Below are 22,080 nucleotides of genomic sequence, written 5' to 3' on the forward strand. Positions count from 1 at the left end.
CCCTTGTGAGAATAAGCGGATCGGAAAATGAATGAATGAATGTTTCTCCCAATTGCAAACAAAATAATAAACGAATGCAGACGTGTCAAATTGACAAAAGAAACATCACCCACCGAGAGGCAGACGTGTGAAACTACTCTGATAAACTGAAGCAGCATGATCGCATGCTGCTTTAGTTTCATTTAAAAAATAAATAAAATAAATTGAGGCTCAGTAAATGAAAAATCGGCTGTCACCTGTGCAGCGCTTTTCCACCTCAGGAAAGAAAACCAATGAGAATAGCTGCACTATTACTCCAATTCAGTGGGTGGCGCTCAAACGAAGACAAACCCTTGTAATGAAGTGTGAGAATGACGGGGTTGACCCATTACCAGTGTCCGATTTACCGATGGAGCGTCCTATTTCACAGTTTGAAGGATGATTGTGGAGTGTTGGCTGCCGTTGCCTCAATCTAAACAGTGTTCTCTTATAGGCTGATCTGACATACACCTCCTCGCAATGCTATTTCCCCATAAAGGGGGGCGCGGGGGTGGGAAACATAGGAAGAGAAACAAAAGAAGTGTTGTCAAGGGGATACAAAGCTTCCATTGGGGAAATGTGGGAAGGGGGGGGGGGGGGTCAAATGGGGAGCGGAGAGGAGTTGGGGCTTGGGGGAGGGGTAATTAAAAACACAAGCCTCTTGTTGCGTTTCGCAACACCACTGTGGATTTAAATTGCACAACAGAATGAACCAAAAACAAATACACAACTAGTGCAAATGACTGAAGTTCTACTAGTGCACTGGGACGAGCGTAAACAGGCGGCACATGTAATTATGTGTTGGTCCGACGAGCCCTTTAGTGGCTTGAGGTGCTCACCGTGGTCCAGGTTCAGCATGCAGATGACTGCATCATTCTTCCCCGGGCCACCACAAAGGTGGCGCGGTGACACAGCGTGTCCTCCTGGCATGTGGACCGGATTTTTCTGCAGGTCCAGCCCGGGGAGACAGACGGTTCCCACAGCGGGAGAGCGTGGACTGGTTGCCTCAAAGGTTGTTTGCTTCCAGGGCTCTTTTCATCAACTTGCCTTGTCTTTTGGCTCCAGTTTGTTCTTCTGGCTGTGATTTAAATCAGGGTGACTGATGACATGCGCACAAAGATGTATTTGATATTGTGTGACAAAATCAAGCCGGAAGATTCTAGATATCAAGCCCTAGATATCAGATCCAGTGCGATAACTGCAGAAAAAAAATTCTCCTTCAGTTAGATTTTTCAAGTATTTGTTTCAATTCTGGAGAAAAAAAAAAGACATGCGCGAGACACGTTTGATACCATTGATACCACCAAAAATTGTGAAAGAAAGAGCTTTCTTCATGATGTAGATGACGAGTCGCCAATTAGTCATACTCCCACAGTATAGCTCCAACTACTGCCAAGGAGGACTTTTTTTTTTTTTTTTGCTATACATATCTGTGATTGCTGCGTTATGGCTGACAATCGGTTCAGCGTGTACCCCGCGTCCTATCCGAAGACAGCTGGTATAGGCTCCAGCACACCCGCGAGGAAAAGCGGATTCGAAAATAAATGGATGGATGGTATCGGTGATTGGTATCGGAGGTTTCGATGAGTACCCGATACCTGAAAACAAGGCCGGTATTGGCCTTGCACGATACTGGGTGTCAGTACTCGCCAATCCATAATTTTGTCACAATACCCAAACAGATTTTACACATCTTATTTCCTGTCTCGTGCAAGTCAGCAACTTTACGCACTGCTCGATGCTGCTTTGCCAATGGTGAGTCGGAACTCACTGCAGCCTTGCTTACCTTTTGACGTTGACATTAGCTTCGTCTTTTTGCAAGATTTTAAAAACAAAACAAAAAAAAAAACAGTTCATGTTTTTCTGTTTTCAAGCTGCTCTCTTAACATGCGTGAGCCATAATTTAAAAGGGGAGAAAAAAAAAAAACGAGCGATACAAATGATTCTCATAAAGCCACAATAAATTCTCATTAAGAAAAGAATGGCATTTAGCAAGCTGTCAGGAACGTTGCTCTGCTAAAATGAAGCTGATTTGTGATGCAATATCAATGGAATTACAGAAAATGAAGCCCATTTGTAATACGACAATTACGGAGTAATCAAAAATGAAGCTAAACAAGAATGACTAACTACGCTCGTTCTGCAGCTGCTCCAAGCAGCAGCAGCGGCGGCGGCGGCGGCGGCAGTGTGACTTGAAGACAAGTGCCGTCATTTCATTGTCGCCATTAGACAAATAAGCAGCACTTTCTGTTTTTTCTCCTGTCGCTAAATTGTCTCCTTCAAAGACATTTGGAACACTACCACTTCTCCTAAGTGCATTTCCCTTACAGGAATTCCATAATTTTTGGCTGGCAATCACAAGGTCAACAAATATCAATTGTATGCACGTTTGTTCTTTTCCCCGCAGAACGCCGTGGTGTCCTTCAAGGAGCTCTGCGGGCTGACGCCGGCCGCCAACATGAAGCAGTGCATCTTGACCGTGTCCACCTGGCTGATGAACAGCGAGCGCTCTCTGCGGGTGACCGTGGACCTGAGCGAGACCTACCCCACCATGGAGGCCCAGGGTCTGGTTCCCGAGCTGCTGCGCAAGGTGCTCAACGCTTACGACATGGTGAGTGTACATGTACGCATTCATTTCTAAACTTCCTGATCTCGCTCGTTGACTGAGATACAAGATAACTGTGACCAAATAGTGGCTTTCAAATTCGCCCCCCGTCTCCTGCTTTCGAAAAATCAAACCGTTCAATGTCATGTGATGAGCTCGAACTTTCTTTGTGGCTAGATGATCCAGACCAGCAGAACACTGATCGAGTCGGCTGATGTGGTCTACGCCAAACTTGTGCAAGCACAGCGTGCAGGTATGAATGCAAACAAAGGACCGAAATGAAAGTGTGTTTAAGTGTATTTTATTGCAGTTTGCTAAGGTAACTACTAGCAACTGATGACACTTAAGCTATAATCCAGCGGCATAAAGAAATGAGGCGCAGTGAGGGAGGCTCTCACCTTCCAGCTACTTGCTGCTCAATGTGAGCGACCTCGCACATGACGAGGGAAAAAATAAATAAAAATCTGCGCTTACTGCTCTTAAAGCATGTAATGTAGCACACCGCAATCATAGCCATACCTCCTCCAAACGAGAAGTCTGTCGCAGTACCAAGACTGACCTGTGAGAGGCAGCATGGTACCCCAAGGCACTCAGTCTGCCGGAAAACTCAAAGCCGAAAAACAGTTGTAGCAGAAGAAGAAATAGAAGCGGCGAGGCTAAATGCTATCCTAGCTAGTAATGTCTTTGACCAATGTCTTCTCGCAGCCAAAATAAAATGTGAAATATTAGCAACTTAGCGATATTGTCGTAACATTTAGCGACTTTTCCGGCCCCTGTGATGACAATTTCGAGTAAAAAAAAAGATTAGGGACAAATGTGGTCCTTATGTTGGCGCTGTTATAATCTTTGGGAGTTCCAATTAGAAATGCTAAATATGAGTTAGCTTATAATGTCAGCGCACTTTAAAGCTGTTGAAACATCGGCGCATGTATTTTGTGTTGATTAAATTGTGGTGTCATTGTTGAACCTGCTTTTGGTTTTGTGAACCATTTTTGTTTTCCACTTATAACCGTCTATACTATGCGTGAACACGTAGCAGCTTATTAAAGCCAAATAAATACATTCCAGTCCATTTGGAAGACGAATGACATTAACGTGACAACTTTTACAGTTTGCCCCCTGAAATTCTTTTTGTACAATTGCGCACTTGCCTGAGTTTGTTATGGAAGAAGCTTACTAGATCGAGAACATTGCTGACAGGCTGCAAATAGACACGAACAACACCATTTTCTACTTGTTCATTTTCACGTTCTCGCTGCGGAACGGTCACTTGTTCCCCGGTGCCTTTTGTCCTCAGCGCGTATCTACTCGCCCACAGCCCACGCTAACGACGAGCGCCATTGTCAACGGCCCGTCGTGCCCGTGAATCAGTGCTGAGTGTTGATCACGTCAGTGGGCAGGTGAACACAATGCGCGCGCAAATATCACAAAAGGGGCAGCAGCAGAGAGAAAAGGGAGAAAGAGCACGGGCCGGTTTGGAGCGTGGTGAAATGAATAGCTGCGGCGGGATGTGGGGAGGGCGGGGGGGGGGGCGCCGGGAGGATGAAAAGCTCTTCAATTGAGGAGGGGGTGAGGGGAAAGAAAAATCACAATTACATTAGTTTTCAAAATCGTTCAACCCTATCGGCGATGTTGCAACACGGTGCAGTTGAAATATGGAATCACCACAAAACCAGTGGCTGACGGTCGGACTCGATGGACCAATGGGGGGGGGACAACCAATTCATTAAAAAAAAAAAAAAAAAAAAATCTGAATTCCTGTTTCAATGCTGATTGGCTGGCAACCGGTTCAGGTTGTCCCCCGACTACTGCCTGAAGACAGCTGGGATAGGCTCCAGCACAACCCCCCCACCCCCGCGACCCTAGTGGGGATCAAGCGGTTCGGAAAATGAATGAATGAATGAATGAATGCTTCAATGCTAGTGTTGTCTTTGAGGTCTTCCAAGTGGAGCACAACATCCCATAGCACATATACTCAATTGGACAGCAAACGAGTTGAGTGCACTCACTTTCTTCCACACGCAAATCAATGAATCCATTACTTTCCCATTTATGTGTAGAGTATAGAGACACCCGTCATTTTATTTTATTTATGGAACAAAAGCCCAAATTGAAGCAGAAGAGCTGGCCCGCCCGCACATATTGAGACGGTCTTCCCGAGTCCCACAAACTAATTTAAGCCTCCGAGCCGCATCAAACATGTACCGCCCGCGCGACCCGGAAGAGCCCAGACATCGGCGTCATCGCAATTACGTTGCCATGCGGGCTGAACATTGAGACTTCAGTCGCAGAGCTGTCCCCCGGGGGCCAAAGGTCCCTGCGGGGACGCGTTGCCATTGTCTTCAAAGGGGATGAGTGTAGAGTTAAGCAGTGCTTGAAGCGTCTCACCAGACTCGGGAGGGGAGGCCGCTCAGCTTGATACTCTGCAAGGATGGCTAACGTATTTATTTTTTTTCCTTTTGGAGTGGCTCCCCCAGCCTTTTTCTTGAGGGTGTCGTCCTTACAGCCCGACTGGGAAAACAATTAAATGTTTCTTGGTTTTGTTTTTGCTCCCGAGCGATGTGATGGTCAGCAAAGAGAGCAGAGTAGCAATGTCTTAAACAGTGTGCTGCCTAAATGGGCTGCAGAGCAAATATATTTTTAAAAAGAAGTTAAAGTACAGGTACTGCGATTCGTCGAACATGTCATGTTAAAGCTTTTTTTTTCCCGTTGTATTCATAAGTGAAGTGTGGTGGAGCATCCATCTTGTTTCGTAATTGAGTCCGACATCACCTGCTGACAAGACGGGCTGCAGAGGAATTGCACATAACGCACTTTCCTTATCACTTCGTAGCCGTGCACCTGCTGCTCCCCGTCCACCAATATAAAATGCACGCCTCGAACTGTTTGCGCCGACGTAACTTTGCAACTGCGGCATCCTTCGTGCCTGACGTTTTTTTTTTTTCTTTGTGCAGCTACATTGTTTTTTTAGCATCTCACCGAGAAGAATTCATGACGTCTCGTATTCTCCGCAATACAGCGTACATTGTCTAAACTACCAAGTGGAAACAAAGCAATATTCTTCGGAGGGGGATACAAACGTCATTCATCTGCCAGTGGCATTCAGAGCTTGACTCTATTTAAAAAGGATGACGTTCTTTGACACAGCTTTCTTTCACGGCGGCCGATAACAATCGCGAGGTGTACAATCCAGACTCTTATTCGGCCAAACACGCATGATTAAAACGACAAGTTGGCATCAAGCTCTGAATGATCCTTTCAGCAATTATGACCTCGTCCCTGCATGTTGTGGTTTGTGGTTATTGACGTCTCGGTTTCATTTGGGCAGTCAAGCAGCGACACGCTGATGAGAATGGCGAAGTGTTGGATGATTTACCTCCCTGCAGGCACGCGTGATTGCTGGCCATGACTCACCCGTTTAACGGGAGGCCAGAGAGACAGCTGAGACGAAGACCGGGTCTCCTCCAGATGCGACCTGGGCGCACACGTGTGTGCGCGTGTTCGGCCGGAGCTCTGATTTTGTCTTCATGAAATGAAACTATTCAAAGAAAAGAGTCTTAATTTGTAAACCTTGTCAGAACATTTTGATAACGTGTGTAAGCTTTTTCTTTTCCACTTCTTCAATGTTTTTTTTTTTAATTATTTATATTTTATTTGAAAAATCTTAGTCTTAATAGAATTTGAAAAACAAATTTTTTATGTCACATTAAAAAATATTTATTTAATTTATTTGTTTGTAAAAAAAGGAAAAAAATCTTTTTCATCACATTTTTACATTTTCACATTTATCTTAGATTGTATGTTGTCCCAAGGAAAATTAGAAAAAAAAATTAAAAAAGGGTTTGATTTGAAATTTGAAAAAGGGATTTGATTTGAACTTTGAAAAAAGGAGGATTTGAAAAATGTATAGCTTTTGGTTCTCTGTCAATATTTTTTGAACCCACAATTTGGGCCCTATTTCCGTGTCTTGCACAGGCTTAGTGCAAACTGCAGCCTAACCATGGGTGAAGTTTTCTTTCTTTTGGCATTTTAGTAGACTGGTGCAGTTCGAAATTGCCGTTTGCGCCGTGGTGGGAGTGAACGCAACCGACTTGATTTCCAGCCAATGGAAGCAGCTCCCCTAATTTGCACGTGATCTACAAGCATAAACTGACTCACTCCGTTTAGAACTAATCAATTGTCAGGTGTGCCAGGGGCGTGGAATAGAAAATGCAGTTCTGCCAACTCCAAACAAGGTAAACTAAACTTGCCTGGCATGAAAACGAAGATTTCTTCTTTTTTAAATTTCAAAGACTTGTCCTTTTTTTTATGATCAAATAACTTTCCTAGTTAGCAGTGAACATTTTTTTTTATTTTATTATTCTTGTTTTAATGCAACCATGTTTATCTCCTCCAATAATAACAAAGACGGCAGCTTTGCTATGATCATTTTTTGGGGGATGTAGACAGTAGAGAGAGGAGCACAAGCATTAATGAAATAATTAAGGTCCTTTTGTGGAGGTAGCAGCATTTCCCTACCGATCCACAACAATTATTAGTAGCATAAGCTTCCTATTGAGGCTGCTTACATCCCGCGTGCTCCAGCCCATCTGCCTCACGCTGCCGCTTAGCTTAGCTCAAAGGCCCAATTTAATGAAGGGGGGCGGGGGGTGGGAAGGGCTTTTTGTGATCTAAACCTCGGATGCCTGGCCGCATGAGATGATGTTTATGGCTTAAAAGACCAATTACACACTCGGTTGTGATAGCGCCCATCCGTCTCCCGCTTAAACGCGCCTGCGGAGTGTCGCCGAAGGTCAAAGTTGGTTTTGATTTGTGGTTCAGTGTCATTCATGTTGTGGCATTGAGTTGTATTCTACTGTAAATCCTCGTCTGTGGCATTCTGTAAATCAGGGCGTTCAAATTGCGGGTTATTTGCGGCCCGCAGTTTTTTTTTTTTGTTTTTTTTTTTAGTGTCCTGCAGCATATACTAAAAATAGCATTTAACAGAGCATGCAGTGTTGTGTTTTTTGTTTTTTTTTAATGGTGGGGTGGCAGTGTGAAAATGAAACTGCTGTGACCAGAGTTAGGAAGTAGCAGCCTACAATAAATTGATAACATTTACTTTTGGTATAAATTATACCTGTCAGAGTATTTTTCATCCAAAGTCCTTTTTTTCTTCTTCATGTTTGCAAAGTGTCTCATTTGGGATAAATAAGGAAGGGCGAGAGAAGAGTACTCAAGACTCAGTCCTTGAGTAGTATTTTTGACTTTGTATGCTTATTCAAGTTATTATTTGGACAACTGCTTTTTACTTTTACTCGCCATAACAATAATAATATTCATTTTCATGAGTACTGCATATCCAATTATTTGCCTTATTGCCTTGAACTGAGTTGTGATGTAGCAGTTTTTGTAGATAACGATAACATGGATAAGAACAAATAATGCTTAATTGGTTGATATTAGCCCGCTGGTGCTCTCCGACATCTACCCCTGCACTCAAGGTACAACAGTGGAGCCAAGGTTGCAGGCATGCCTCATGGTTTGGCCGGAGAGCCGTTGGTGAGGCGCTGGCCCCCTGCCAAGACGAACCCCCAAACCCCACCCCTCACCCCTCCTTATCTCGCTGGTTTGAGGCCACCTGATAGCGATTCCATTAAGACAGAAATCCCAGGGATAAAGATGTCCACTCTGCATCTGGCTTTTATGAAGGTCATCGTTGGCTAGCTCAACAACAGCCCCGGTGATCACATTCCGGAATGTAATCTGTCAAAACATAACCCCCCTAACCCCAACCCCCATCTTTGATTGGGTATTTTTCCACAGACAAACGCACCCTCACCCTGATGTCGTAACATTGCCACGGTGACACACTTGGATGGTCCGGCACCCGAGTGACATTTAAAGAGCAGGATAAATACTTAAGGAGGCTCAATGGTGACCAGCTTATCTCTTGTCACCGTCGGTGTAGCTATATTCATTAATAGCGCTGGATCAGTTTAGCCTTGAACCCCGTTAACACATCAGCCAGGCCTGACAGATGGATATTCTAAGACATATTCCGCGCTTTGTGTCAGGTTGTTGGGGTTACAGTTGGCAGTGGTGATGTATTATACTGATTACTAAGAGTGAAAAGGTTGTTCCGTTGCATTTAGAAATATCGAATATACTCACCTTGTTTTGATCATTAGATGTGAAAGTTAAAAAATAAATAAAATGACATAAAAATAAAGCATTATCACATTTGCTATGGCCAGCCGATTGGCTGCATTGGATCTCTCTTAGATGAGCTTACTGTGAGTCTCAACAATGTGCAAACTCCTAAAACATGGCAGAGCCTTAGAAATGCGACCGTCACAAGCAGCTTATAATGGATCAAAGTGTTTGGCATGTTGTCAAATCTTCTGCAAAGAATGTCACATACCTACAATCACATATGCACCCACATACACGCAGATACGCATGCACACACACTACTAAATACTACTGCTACTACTACTACTAAATAGCATGCAAATAGTTTATGTATCGTCCTTGAATCATATGTCACCCAAGGTACCGAGTTATGTATCATCTTTATTGGAGAGATGCATACCCCTACTTTATCCATAACCACAGTAGATGAATTGAAGTACTTTAGAAATGTGAAAAACATTAAAACGTTAACAAATATCTGATCACGTGCCTCCCGCTGACGTGTGCAGGTCTGGACTTCCACGAGGACCTGCATCGCATCGGAGCAAAGGAGGGCCTGAAGGGTCGAAAACTTCAGAAAGCCATGGAGAGCTACGCGTGGAACATCACCGTGCTCAAGGTGACTGATGCGTTACATACTGTACACGGGCTGGCTTGTAATTCCTCATAAGACCGTGCGAGGGGACTGTACCCCTTTGCTTCTCGTGTGTAATTTATGAAAAGATGAAGCCCCAACTGGGCTGAACGTATATTTTTATCCCGGCATCCTCACGATCATTTGGTATTGAGTTGAGGGAGCTCCCTTGGCTGAGCTGCATTCATTTTAGTGCTCTTGCTCACAGAATTAGCTTTTGGTAAGTGTTGAGTATTTGTGCCCATGCGCCACATACACGCAGTGCAGCGCATGAAGGTTTTGCTGTGGCTATGTTCACGGAGATGCTAGTTCCACTGGTCAGTCCTCAAGCTCCACCCCTGGTTGCTATGGTGACAAGAAAAAACAAAAAAAAACACTCAGCATTGGTCCTTACAGCACCGTCCTCTCAAATGGACTAATTTCAGCATGGTAAGAGATATCGTGTGTGAAGTCGACGATAATTCGTGGGCAATTTTGACAAAAGCATGTCACAAACACCTGGGAAATGTTTAAACTGTGCAAAAATGCATAATATTTAAGAGGATGAAATCATGGCAAATATGTGGTATTTGACGATCATTTCAACATAATTTTCATGTTTTTAGCGACACCTACTGATGATGAATTCTAGCAAAGAATGCAAACAACCAACTTCATTGTCAAACAAGAATGTTTTTTGCAGGAGGGGGACGATGTTTTATGAGCTTTCTTTCTGTCAAAAATTGGCCTCGAGTAGTTCAAGGATGCTGGCGGGCATTCATCGAAAGACTTGGTGTTCCAAAACATAACTGCCTCGATGCCATTCTTTCTCCTTGAATTTTTTTCTTCAGCCAAACCAAACTAAAGTGACCTTGTCTAAATAACGCAAAATTAACGGACGATTCTAATCTAACATCTAAACAGTTGGCCTATTCATGAAGCTTTCCGGGGGCCGTCGAGTGTATCATTATTGCATCGATACATTTCTGTCTTTTGGTCAGACGCTGACCTTGTGGAGCTGAGTGATTAAAGTTTGGTGATTCTTGGTACGTCATCAAACTTCTCCGTCATTTCCTGCCCGCATGAGATGTTTTTGAAATTTTGGTACAGATGTTAGCAAACATCATGGAAGTTGTCAACTTTGATTTGCTTTCGCGGGCCACTTAAAATGATGTGGCGGGCCACATCTGGTCCCCGGGCCTTGAGTTTGACACCTGTGTTTAACAGCATGACTTCCTGAGACTTTTGGGGATTCTACTCATGATAGCCGTACCTCCTAGATTTAATGTTTCCTCAGTGAGACCTGCTTTAGGAGCTGAATTTTCGAAACATTTAGAGATGCCTTTTCGGAGAGTAGGCATTAGCTAGCTAGCTAGCTAACTGCAAAAAATAGATGAAAGGGAGAAAGCCGTTTTGTGCTCGACCAACACAATTATCATTATCTTCAAACATGTACAATGTGTTTACAAACGACTCTCTCAATTCATTTTATTGAAATGGTGTCTTTTGAAGAAAATTTGCCGTTAATTGCTCCAAGAGAAATGACTTAAGACATATCTTCTATTAAGGAGAGGGTCTGATTTGGACAAACAAGGAGGGGATTAGGAATTTAATGAGCCTGAAGTGGTCGGATTTTGCCTACTACAGAAGGTTGGTCACCCCCACCCCCCACCCCCAAATCCCCACAGTGGTGGGTCGCACGCTGAATGCACCCAAGTCAGTGAGTCTCCATCGCTCTCCAGAGGCCAAGATTGTCGCTGTCGTATTTCATGCCCGCTGAGTCACGACTTACATAATTTGTGTGTGTGTGTGTGTGGGGGGGTCCAAACACATGACTTTTTCATGCTAGCATGTGTGTCATTTCCAAAGGCCACCTGCAGCAATGAACTTGACGTTTACATGCCATTTTGACATTTTTGGTGAACAGATTGGGCCTAGCTGGGATGCTTGCCCGTCAAGCACAGTGGGCCACTCTCGGGTGAATTTCAGTGGGAGGGAAAAATGCGCAGACTCACAGTTTGGAGCTCACAGGAAAGTGAGGAACGTGCTTTTGGGGTGACGCAGCATGTGCATATCTCCTTTAAAGGAAACACATTGTATTATCCATTTTTTTGTGACTACTCATGTTGACAGATAATATAACAATGCTCACAGGCATGTATTATTGATCCTCTAGGAAGAACAACTAATAGTACTGTGCACACTAGAAAGAGCAGTAAAACGTGTTACGTGTTTAACTTCCAAAATGCTCACTCACAGATACATTTTCCATCATGGTCAGATCTCAAAATATTGATTTAGTTGTTTCATGTCAAACTTGATGGTTGTGCGGGCATCCCAGAGACCCAATTATTTCTACTATTCTATGGTCCAGATTTACTGGTGAGGACTGAACATCTGTATCAATAGTTTCCTGCACAGCAGCAAACATCCATCCATATATTATCTGAACTCCTTTATCCTCATGAGGGTCCCGGCCGGGTGTGCTGGAGCCTATCCCAGCTGTGTTTGGGCAGTAGGCGGCGGGGTACACCCTGAACTGGTTGCCAGCCAATCACAGGGCACACAGAGACGAACAACCATCCGTGCTCACAATCACACCTAAGGACAATTTAGAGTGTTCCATTCACCTACCGTGCATGTTTTTGGAATGTGGGATGAAACTGCAGTACCATGAGGAAACCCACGCCGGCACGGGAAGAACATGCAAATCCCACATGGAATCAAACCCATGATCTTTGTACTGTGAAGCAGACCTGCTAACCAGTCGCCCAACGTGCTGCCCTGGCAACAAAGGGTCAACAGAAATGTAGGACGTGATAGCCTCGTGAGTGCACTGAAGAAAACCTGGCGCACGACCAGGGCGCTTTATGTTCGTGGTGCTACACTACCCCCTTGTGTCTCTCACTGGTAATGACACCATGTAATCGCTCCTTGGAATCTACAATTTTAACAGCACATTTTGTTGCAGATTCAACATTCTTTCGTCACTGCTGCCAAGACTGCAGCATTGTTCAAAACATTTTCCTTCTTTTCACAGCGAGACACCTGAATCTATTTTAATGAAAAATATTGACAACTTGACAAGTCCTTGAATGGAGAGCACGCACAAAGTATGCTTGTGTCTCGCTAGATGCATTTTTAACAGCCCGAGTGGTCTACTTTCTTTGTGCAATTTTCAAATTGTATTCGCTATCGATTGTGATTGTGTATAAATGCCAAAATATGAGTCGTGTAAAGTGCTAGCGCGCATATTTGTGTACCCATGTATGATGCTATGAGTAGTTTGTGCTAGCGTGTTGTTTAGTATGCTAGCTATGACTATCGATGACCCTCGTCGGTTCACGATTGGGTACATATTACACGCACGGTGTTGATGATTATTCTTGGTCTGTGTTATTGCTACCACAATAGATAAGTAAGCACAAACGGAATACCGGTATTTGTTTTGTATGTTTGTTTAGAACTGTGTATTTTGACGTCATTTTGTGGCATCTCCTCGCAACTTCAAACACCTTTTAGGAAGAGGGCAGGGGTCAGTTGCCCGCTGAATTTTGCGATCCCTGGGCGGGCTCGGTCTTCTTCTTCCTCGTGTCCGGCCATCTTCTATATCACGTCCTTCCAGTGGGTGGCGCAGGCGAGTGCAGCAGCATTTGGCTCGGCCAGGTCATGTCCAGTACATTTTGGAGCAATTCTACATCTCATGATGTGTTCCATTGTTTGTGGTTCACCACACACACAAGCATCGGAAGTTGCTAATTTCCATTTTTTCATGGATGCCTTGCATCGTCCTTCGCCGACCCGCAGACGGTTCAGTGTCTTCCAGACAGCCCAAGGTTGGTCATGACCAGTAGCGAGACATTCATCTGGGGTGATGCCTCTCTCTGTCCATTGTGTTGTCTGGCTTCCCAGGCTATTCCACTGCTTGTGCCACTCAGTGATCCTGGCAGCAGATGGTGTGGTCTCCAGTAATGCAGTGGTATCTAAGAAGCTGCTCCTGGACTTGAGCCGTTTCTGGGGGGCATAGTGTTCATGAAGTAGGTGCCGGTTGTCGTTGGCCTGCTTTGTGCGCTCTGCTTTAGCGATGACTGCTCTACGGATGTCAGGGGGAGAGATGCCAGAGAGGGCATAGAGGCAGGGGGTGGGGGTTGTTTTGATGCACCCAGTCACTATCCTGCAGGTCTCATTGAGGATTGGGTCTATTTTGTGCGCGTGACTTGAATTGTACCATGCTGGGCAGGCATATTCGGCGGTGGAATAGCACAGGGCTAGTGCTGTCGTGCGCAATGTGCTTGGGTGAGCTCCCCACTTTGAATTGGTCAGTTGTCGCAGAAGGCTGTTCCTGGTTGACACCTTAGCTCTTGTGTTCTTGATGTGCTCCTTGTAGCTGAGGGTACGGTCTAGGGTTACGCCCAGGTAGACTGGGTGTTGGCTCGGTCTTGATCTACCGTGATTTTTTTTTTTTTTTTTTTTTTGTGATAAATAAGATTTTAATGTTTTTGTGTGTTTGTGCATGTGCGTGTGGTGACAGGGCCAGGCGGACCTGTTGAAGCACGCCAAGAGTGAGGCACTGGACATCCTACGTCAGATCCACTGTGCGGCTCAGTCCTGTGGCCTCAGTAAGAACGGCGCGTCCTCCCCTCAGCTGCAGCATCATCCGCCTTATCTCCACCAACACCAGACGCTGCCTCAGGCCAAGGCCTCGCCCCAGCCCCCGCTGCCGTCCCCCTCGCAAACCCAACCCTGGATTGGACCTCATTCCCCACACCCACTGCTTCAAACTGTTCCCAAACCACCCCCTTACACCCCGCCACCAGCCTTGCCACCACATTTCCAGTTTCAGCAGCAAAGGGCAGCAGGACCTTTGGACTCCATCATGGAGAAGGAAACATTCTGCGACGATCCGGCGGGACCCTGCTGACCCACGGCCTGCGCCCACGGAGACGAGCACCCGAGAGCGAGTGAAAAAGATGAAGGGAAATGTCTGGAAGCAATGCAGGAAGTCACGAGCGGTAAAAAAACGGAGATTGAGGATCGTGTCAACCAGATGATGATGATGATGATGAGGACGGGTAGGAGGAAGACCGGTTGCGTTAGAAGCGAGACACGAGTGTGAAGGTCAGACTTGAGAGAGCAGAAGAAGATGTAAATGTGCTTTTCACTGTCGAAATCCACTCATTTGATTAAGTTTTCTACCCTGTTTGAGATCATGTTCACAGAGACGTGTCTCAATACCCAAATTTTTGTTGACTCCTTCAAAGGAGAATGTAGAAAATCACAGTAAGTAAGTGGAACACAACCCGATCGAAGAATTGATGTGGTGAATGAATTTTCCCCTTTGGAAATAATCCAAGATAGTCGTCCTATACCCATGAGCCCTGAGGCACTCCGTTACACTGATTTTGCACAGTAACCGAAGCCAATGACAGCAATGTTTTTTTTTTCTTTTAAAATGTGAGGGACCTCACACATGACGAGAAAACAATGACTTTGTATTTTCTCATTACTCTTCTTGTGCGGTGTCGTCAAGATGACCATCAAAGCATACCGCGCACACTCCGCAGATCAGATTTACGATTCTCGACGCCCAACCCTTTTCCAAGTGGATCAGGGAGGGAAACAAAAAACAAAAATCTTGTCACGCATCATAGAACAGGATAATCAGAAACATTTGACATTTAATAACAACATTGCACACCAGATCCGAATCTTTACTTAGTGCTTCGTGAAAAAAATAAACTAAAGAAAGTATCTTAAATTCTTTATAACAAAGGCGTATGATGAAATTGATAAAACTGGGGGAATACCACTTTATCAGTCCAGTTCATGACAAATTCTTTCTCAACAATTATTTTTTTTTTCTTATAGTTTAGTCAACTTTACAGTCAAGTGTGACGTTCTTGTCCGCATGCATTAATGCCGTTTTGTTTCCTTCTGCTATCCCCAAAGCGCTCTCTCTCGGAGTGACATTCTTTTTCCACACACCTCCGCCGTCTCTTCGGATTTTACTTTGGCATTACAAGCCGCGCCTCATGACTGCTTTCCTTTGGGGTCACACTTTGCCTCGGCAATTTGATTCCTTCACACTCCCCCCCCCCCCCCCTCTTTTGGCATAGGTTGTGTTCATTTGTTTTACTCTGAGGGACACTTCCGGAATCATTTCTCGGGATTTTAGTTTTAACATCTCGGACTCACCTCCCTCAACAGCCACGATCGGAAAATGTGACTCAACACAAAGTATAGTGAATCTCGATGTAAACTATTTAAGATGTAAGAAGGGATGATAAGAGGATTCCTGTAGACACGAATGGTGGCTGTTTTATTTGTTGCTAGTTCTATGGATATTCCTTTTTTTTCCCCAATTTTAATTTTATGTGATATCTGGACAGTCACTTTATACTGACTGCAGTGAGAGGAATTACGGGTTTGCACCATGATACCAGGATCCCCCCCCCAAAAAAAAACTGATAAAAATAGATGTGTGAAAAAGAAAAAAAAATACATCAGCCATGTGTACCACTGCAAAGTGAGTGTGAATTCTGTAAAGTCTCCTTGAAGTGACCCATTAAAAGTGGCGTCATTGTTTTAAATGGGTCTTTTTTTTTTTTAAATCTGAAAAGTTAACGTTCAAGATGTTCGTCAAAACCAGTTGAACACTTTGCCTCAAATTGTGGTTTCGGAACATGCCTGCAGAGCTGACCTGGCGTCTGTGAAGCTGAAGTGGATGGAGTTAAAGGAGGACGTGCTGCAAAGCAATGTGGAGGTGTGAAACTTTTTTTTATGGCAAAAATTTCTATTTAATATTGTTTTGTTGTAATAATAATAATTATTTTTTGTGTGTGGGGTTTTTTTTGTTTTTTTTTTTTTACAAATGAACACATTCCCCAAACAAAAATCTAGTACAGTACTCTGCAGTTGAGTAAATAAAAACCAAAGAAGCTTCAACTGAAATACGGCCCACACCTCTATTAACTGACGGATCGCCGTCTGCTCACGTAAGTAAGCACCACACTCCAATTAAACACCCTCTTTTTGTGGTTGCCATGACCTGATTTTTCAGCATGAACTGCAGAGCTGAGTGGCAAGCGGATCTTTAAAAAGAAAGTGCTGAAATGCATTCCGGAGCTCTTAAAAATCCATTCTTAAAATTAAGTGAGTTAATATTATTCAAAGAAGTTGTATAAAATGTAAACACCTTACCCCAAATAAACACTTAATACTCTTTGCATTTGAGTAAATGAATTCCCCCGAGGGGGGGGTTCAGGCTATAATGGACGCCGTGGCACAATTAGAAGCTAGGTTGGTCATCCGCTCACATGACTAAACGCAGTACCTCAAATGAATGCCTGTTTTTGTAGCTCTCACATGACGCCGCCATTAAATGGTAAAATGGTGTGAATGGAAAAAGTGCTACGAAATGATAAATATACTCTAAACACCTGTACAATAAATAAATGATTTTGTTGGATTGTAAAACTCTATAATCAACACCTTACCCCTCATGAAGACCTGTTATGGCTTCAGTTATAACAGACACCATGCACGAATCAGTCGCCAGGCCTGTCATTCACTCATATACATAAACACAGCACTTCAAATAAACGCCTTTTATTCACGTCATTTCATTAACAATGCAAATAATAAATGCCTAACCTCTTATTAACGCCTGATACTCACCCTGCCGCAGCCTTACCGGCTTCAGCCTCAACAGACACTCGACTGTGTCGCGATTCAATGCCAACGTCCACTTGCAGAAATAAAAACCACACCTCAAATTAAATACTTTTTTTTCTGTTTTTTTTTTAACCTAAAAGCTGTTTACAGTGGCATTTATAGCGTACGCTCTGCAAAGAACTGACCCGCATTTACTATCCAAAATAAACAATGATTTGTGAATGCAGGAGGAAAAAAAAAATGAAACTATATTCTTTAATACACTAAATGTAACAAACACGTTACCTCTAATGGATACCCGGTACACACACTCACAATAAAAAACAAAAAAAAAACGAATGCAGCAATGATTTCTTTGTCCATCAGATGACATCAAAACAATCACTCTTCATAATGATGCTTCCTTCTTTGGCCCAAAATAAACATTTGCCAAGTTCGTGCGTCCACTGGCATAATAAGACGGCTGGCTGTGAGGACATGAAGCCAATGAAGCGTCCTCAGGAATGAGCTTCTTCTTATTAAAGAAAGGCCAACTTTATATTTGTAATGAAGAACACCACGCTGCTAATTAGCCCGACTCCCTCACAACTCGCCATCATGGCATGTGTTAATAAGGCAGCGGCCTGCCACCACAAAGACATACCTGCATCGGAGCCGAGAGTCCTGGAGATGATCTACTCCACGAGAGTTAATTAACGGCAGGGAGATGAGCAAAACCAATGGCTCTTATGTCACGTTTGGCGCATATAAAAGTCATGTGAAAGCAAGAGACGATGACTCCCCGCCCGAACAACAGCCGCAAGATGACGTGGTTCAACTCCAAACTCAAGATGCTGCCTGGGTCAAACACATCCAACAAGGTAAGAATATTTGATTTTTCGATTTATTTTTGCCTTACTCTGATTTTATGTCAGAGATCATTTTTGTGCGTTGTTTTATTTTATTGTTTATTATTTTCTACTTGTTTTATATATTATATACAAATGCTTCTTAAAATGTGCAAAAAAAATTATTTAATATTTTGATTCAAATTATTTTTTATTTTTACTCTTAATTTTACATATTTTGAGATAATTTTCATTTGAATGAAATGTTTTAATCTAATAAATAATTATTTAACAATTTTATTAAAATAAAAAACAATTTTAATCATTATTTTTTATTTAAAAATAATTTTAATAATTATTTTTTATTTTCTTAAGTTTTATTATTTAATGCATTTTTATGTATGTACAAAAGTACTTTTTAAAAATTACCATAATTTATTTTGCCAACCCCACATTCGGAATTCAGAATTGAATTTATCTTTAATGTATTGCTGGAATTATTTTTTGTAGTTCAGTTTTAACCACTAATGCGTGTACTTCAGCAGAAGGTGTCAGTTGTGGTGCTGGCGCTGGTCTTGCTGTCCAACGAGACTCGTTGTGACCCTCTCAGCGCATCCGGCGAGTGCTGCAGGCAGCCGTCGCGAGCGTGTCGCCTACACCTGTTCCTGTGTCGCTCGGGCGGGGTCAGCGGCGGGCCGGCCGATCCCTCGGCCGGTATCCTGACCTTGGGCAAGCGCATGGAAGATGAGGGCACCTTCAACAACCGCCTACACCAGCTCCTGTACGGGTCGCGGAGCCACGCCGCCGGTATCCTCACCATGGGCAGGAGGGCCCAGAACCTGTGGGGGGTGCCCTCGAACGCCACACCCTCACCTGTTTGATGGGCTACAAGCAGAGGCGGACTTAGCTTTTGTGCCTGGGGCCAGCAGATTTCCAGGGGCCTCTAAACATCTCATGAAACTGATGAATAAAGCTTTCTCCCATTCAAGCAATTATTATTGGTGTAGTCTCAATTCACGCGGTTGAACTAGACTAAGTGTCAAGTTTGGGACTAAATTCTATAAACCTTTACAAGGATAACATAAATACAATTGGCCGATACACGTAGGACTGAGAAAATAATAAAAGAAAATACATTTTAGACTATCACATAAATTGTTGGAGGGGATTAACAGTTTCTTTCCGGTAATTCATTTGTACCGTACCCTTTTTTTCCATTTTATTATATTTATTTATTTTGTTTTTTGACGACAAACCTGTTTTATGAAGCGGTTTGTCGCTGTTAAATATTTTACCTCACTATATTATCCGAAGTAATTGATGTGTTATTTTTAAAAAGTGAAACATTTCACATAAATAAATAGCACGTACACTAGAAATTCGTCCCGGAAAAAAAAAAGCTATGCGGAACCATAGTCCCAATTAACAATTTCTTTCCGGTGTTTAATTTACTGCGCACACGCTGTGTGTTTTCCCATTACTGTACTGAAAATCTTCGGGAGTATTTCAAATGAAACAAGCACCGACCAACTAATCCAGCTGCTGGGTTATAAACCCGAGCCAACGTTTCTTTATAATGGAGGAGGCAAGCGAGGAGGCCGCCGGAACACAAAATGTGAAGGTAGAAGAAGTAGAAGTGCAAAACAAGTCAGACATGACTGCTGCTGCTGTTGAGGGGGAAGATGAAGAAGAAGAAGATGTGGAATCGTTTACTCACGCTGACGTTTTGGATATTTTCGAGGAGGGACTCGCTCGCCTCGTGCAAGATCCATTACTCTGCGATCTTCCCATTCAGGTACGTTTGCTTTCTGTGCAGTTTGTGTGCAGCTTGCTGACGAGATGAAAAACGATGGTGAAACCATCGACTCGTATGGTTCGTTCATGAACGACCCCCTTGATAAATAACAGAAATGATTGTCAGTCTCTCTGTGAAACAATTTGAAATACACGTGCAACTCGTTGTTATTATTGTTGTTGCTATTGTGAATTTCTTATTTTTTTAAATATATTCTGTGGTTAATTTATTTCAAATTTAAGGTCTAAAATTCCCAAATGTTGTCTTTATCTTTTTAAGAACTGTTTTTTTCTGAAGTGATAAGTTTTATATCGTAAAAAATAAATGAAATACATGGTGAATCTCATTGAAAACCCCAATTTAAAGGACCTGTAGAAGTAAAAAAAAAACAACTATAAGGAAATGTTGGTTGTATTTATGTCAAATGAAAAATAACCTTGATTGCCAGTTCAACCAAAAATAGAAGAGGAAAAAAAAATTCAAGTCGTGGCAAAAAAAAACTTTGGGGTCTCACGCAAACTAAATCTTTCATCAATCCCAATATTTTGGGGGTGTGGGGTGGGTGTGGTATCTTTTTTTGCAGGTGACTTTGGAGGAAATCAATTCTCAGATTGCACTGGAGTACGGCCAGGCCATGACTGTCAAGGTTTTAAAGGCGGATGGTGAAATAATGCGTATGTTTTTTTAAAAATTCTTTTTTTCATCACTTTAGGTTTTAAAGATGTTGAGAAAAATTGTGCCGTTAATTTTTTTGTTCCAAATCTGTTTTTGTCACACAGACATTTTGCTCTGATGTGTAGATTTCTTCGGTTACATGATGACATTTTTTGTACAATTTCTTGCTTTACGTGGTAATTATTTTTCCAACTTTGAAAACATATTTTCTCGCAATTTTGCAACTTTTTTCCTTGAATAAAAGTTATGCTTGAAATGTCAAGCCTTTTTTTTTAAACACGCATGCTTATTTCTTCAAGAAATTTCCTGATTTGTATGTTTATTACTTCATAGAAATACAATACAGCGTTACAAAAATAGTTTGAATGCAGCGTAGTATTTGGTGATACCGTAAATATAAAAAATGTTTGCGTTTCAGCCATCGTCGTGGTGCAAGATGCCAGTGTGCTCGACCTGAAAAAAGCTATTCGCAGGTTTGTTGAGCTGAAGCAGCAGCGTGAAGGCGGTGTGACGCACATCAGCTGGTAACAAACAAATTCAGTCGTACATACTTCATATAATAACTCATATAATATAATATGAACATCTAAAATAATAATAAAATACTTTCCCAGGAGGTATATCTGGAGGAGTTATAATTTGGTGTTTCAGGGAGAAAAACTGGAAGACGACCGCTTGAGGCTGAAAGAGTAAGTTAATGAAATCTTAATTTATATCTTATATTTAGATTTTGTATTTTATATTTAACTTTTTTTGGTTTGTTTCCCGCAGCTACGGAATCAGAAACAGAGACGAGGTGACGTTCATGAAGAGGCTCAGGAAGAAATGAAATGCTTCTCTGCGCCTCAAATATCAGATTTTATTTGTTCATATGAAGCTTGTTGTTTTTGTTGAATTATATTTTGCTTGTTTGATAAAGTTATTTTTTTATTTTCACTTCCGCTCTTGTGAGTTTGTTTCTTTAACCCTTTTACTTTAGTGGAGATCTTATCATGTTATCAGGTTACAGGGTGCGTGAAAGGTTTGAATATTATTTCCCCGCACCCGCAGAATTTTTTTTTTCTTTTTTTGCGCGGTGTTCCAGCGCAACTTTTCTGTTCGGGATACTGGCTACAGAACATCACCTTTATTAATAAGAGTGTACATACCAACTCCGTTTGTGTAAACCCACTTTCCAAGATTAAAAAAAAACTACCAATTATTGTTTAACCCTACTGGTGTATTGTGGGTTAAATATCAAAAACAATGTTGAAGTAAAATAACACAAAGTTATACAATTTATGTTCGACAGTGTGTCGACTACTAAACACATTGATGTGATTCCAGCTGTTGAACGTTCAATCTGGTCAATTCTGGAAGTGACCAGAAGGTGGTGCTGAAGTACATTTTTTTTTCATCCAACATTCGGACTACATGAATTTCTGTGGACAGCAAGACACGAGACTCATGTCAACCAGGTTTTTCAAGCATCTTTTTTGGGTTTCTGAGGTTTATTGGATGTAGGAAAGAGAGATCGCAACAGCTCTGAGCGGTCACAACTTCCGGTGATGCAAGTCATGCGCCACCGTAGATTTTGTTCATAAACCTTGTTGGTGCAAACATCTTATCCTTGTCTATGCTTCTTCGAGCCACCCCCTATCCAGACAATTCAGGAGCGTTACAACTTCCTGACGTTTTTTTTTTTCATCATTGGAAATCA

General features: G+C 42.6%; 3 protein-coding genes across 6 annotated transcripts in view; all 3 read left to right on the plus strand.

Annotated features, from left to right (window-relative positions):
- Nucleotides 1–14,876, plus strand: part of LOC109513799 (inactive phospholipase C-like protein 2) — a 54,538-nt gene extending 39,662 nt beyond the window's left edge. Inside the window, exons 3-6 of the mRNA XM_019866471.1 lie at nt 2,426–2,629; nt 2,801–2,876; nt 9,307–9,416; nt 13,942–14,876. Coding sequence (XP_019722030.1) covers nt 2,426–2,629; nt 2,801–2,876; nt 9,307–9,416; nt 13,942–14,331 — 780 coding nt within the window. The 3' untranslated portion in view covers nt 14,332–14,876. The remainder of the gene's footprint in view (nt 1–2,425; nt 2,630–2,800; nt 2,877–9,306; nt 9,417–13,941) is intronic.
- Nucleotides 14,335–19,119, plus strand: hcrt (hypocretin (orexin) neuropeptide precursor). 3 transcript variants are annotated; one of them, XM_019866474.1, is made up of 4 exons: nt 14,335–14,422; nt 16,060–16,173; nt 17,881–17,944; nt 18,454–19,119. In XM_019866474.1, the coding sequence occupies exons 2-4, from the start codon at nt 16,166–16,168 to the stop codon at nt 18,790–18,792; spliced, it is 411 nt and encodes a 136-aa protein (XP_019722033.1). In that variant the 5' UTR covers nt 14,335–14,422; nt 16,060–16,165; the 3' UTR covers nt 18,793–19,119. The 3 variants fall into 3 exon arrangements, with proteins under 3 accessions (XP_019722033.1, XP_019722031.1, XP_019722032.1); XM_019866472.1 differs by lacking the exons at nt 14,335–14,422; nt 16,060–16,173 and having other exon boundaries at nt 16,300–17,944; XM_019866473.1 differs by lacking the exons at nt 14,335–14,422; nt 16,060–16,173 and having other exon boundaries at nt 16,300–17,944; nt 18,457–19,119.
- A 216-nt stretch (nt 19,120–19,335) lies between these two features.
- Nucleotides 19,336–21,294, plus strand: snrnp25 (small nuclear ribonucleoprotein 25). 2 transcript variants are annotated; one of them, XM_019866305.1, is made up of 5 exons: nt 19,336–19,706; nt 20,290–20,380; nt 20,800–20,854; nt 20,996–21,070; nt 21,153–21,294. In XM_019866305.1, exons 1-5 carry the CDS (start codon nt 19,488–19,490, stop codon nt 21,208–21,210), a joined length of 498 nt encoding a protein of 165 aa, XP_019721864.1. In that variant the 5' UTR covers nt 19,336–19,487; the 3' UTR covers nt 21,211–21,294. The 2 variants fall into 2 exon arrangements, with proteins under 2 accessions (XP_019721864.1, XP_019721863.1); XM_019866304.1 differs by having other exon boundaries at nt 19,340–19,706; nt 20,800–20,905; nt 21,153–21,292.
- Nucleotides 21,295–22,080: the final 786 nt, after the last annotated feature.

The sequence above is a fragment of the Hippocampus comes genome, unplaced genomic scaffold, assembly GCF_001891065.2.
Source record: "Hippocampus comes isolate QL1 unplaced genomic scaffold, H_comes_QL1_v1.1 scaffold99, whole genome shotgun sequence".
NCBI lineage: Eukaryota > Metazoa > Chordata > Actinopteri > Syngnathiformes > Syngnathidae > Hippocampus > Hippocampus comes.

What these genes read in the sequence shown, in the direction of transcription:
- hcrt (XM_019866472.1), top strand. Translation starts at nt 17,858, where the DNA reads ATGACTCCCCGCCCGAACAACAGCCGCAAGATGACGTGGTTCAACTCC. An exon ending in GGTCAAACACATCCAACAAG is followed by an intron (nt 17,945 to 18,453) that starts GTAAGAATATTT and finishes CGTGTACTTCAG; the next exon opens with CAGAAGGTGTCAGTTGTGGT.
- snrnp25 (XM_019866304.1), top strand. Translation starts at nt 19,488, where the DNA reads ATGGAGGAGGCAAGCGAGGAGGCCGCCGGAACACAAAATGTGAAGGTA. An exon ending in TCTGCGATCTTCCCATTCAG is followed by an intron (nt 19,707 to 20,289) that starts GTACGTTTGCTT and finishes CTTTTTTTGCAG; the next exon opens with GTGACTTTGGAGGAAATCAA. An exon ending in GGCGGATGGTGAAATAATGC is followed by an intron (nt 20,381 to 20,799) that starts GTATGTTTTTTT and finishes TTTGCGTTTCAG; the next exon opens with CCATCGTCGTGGTGCAAGAT.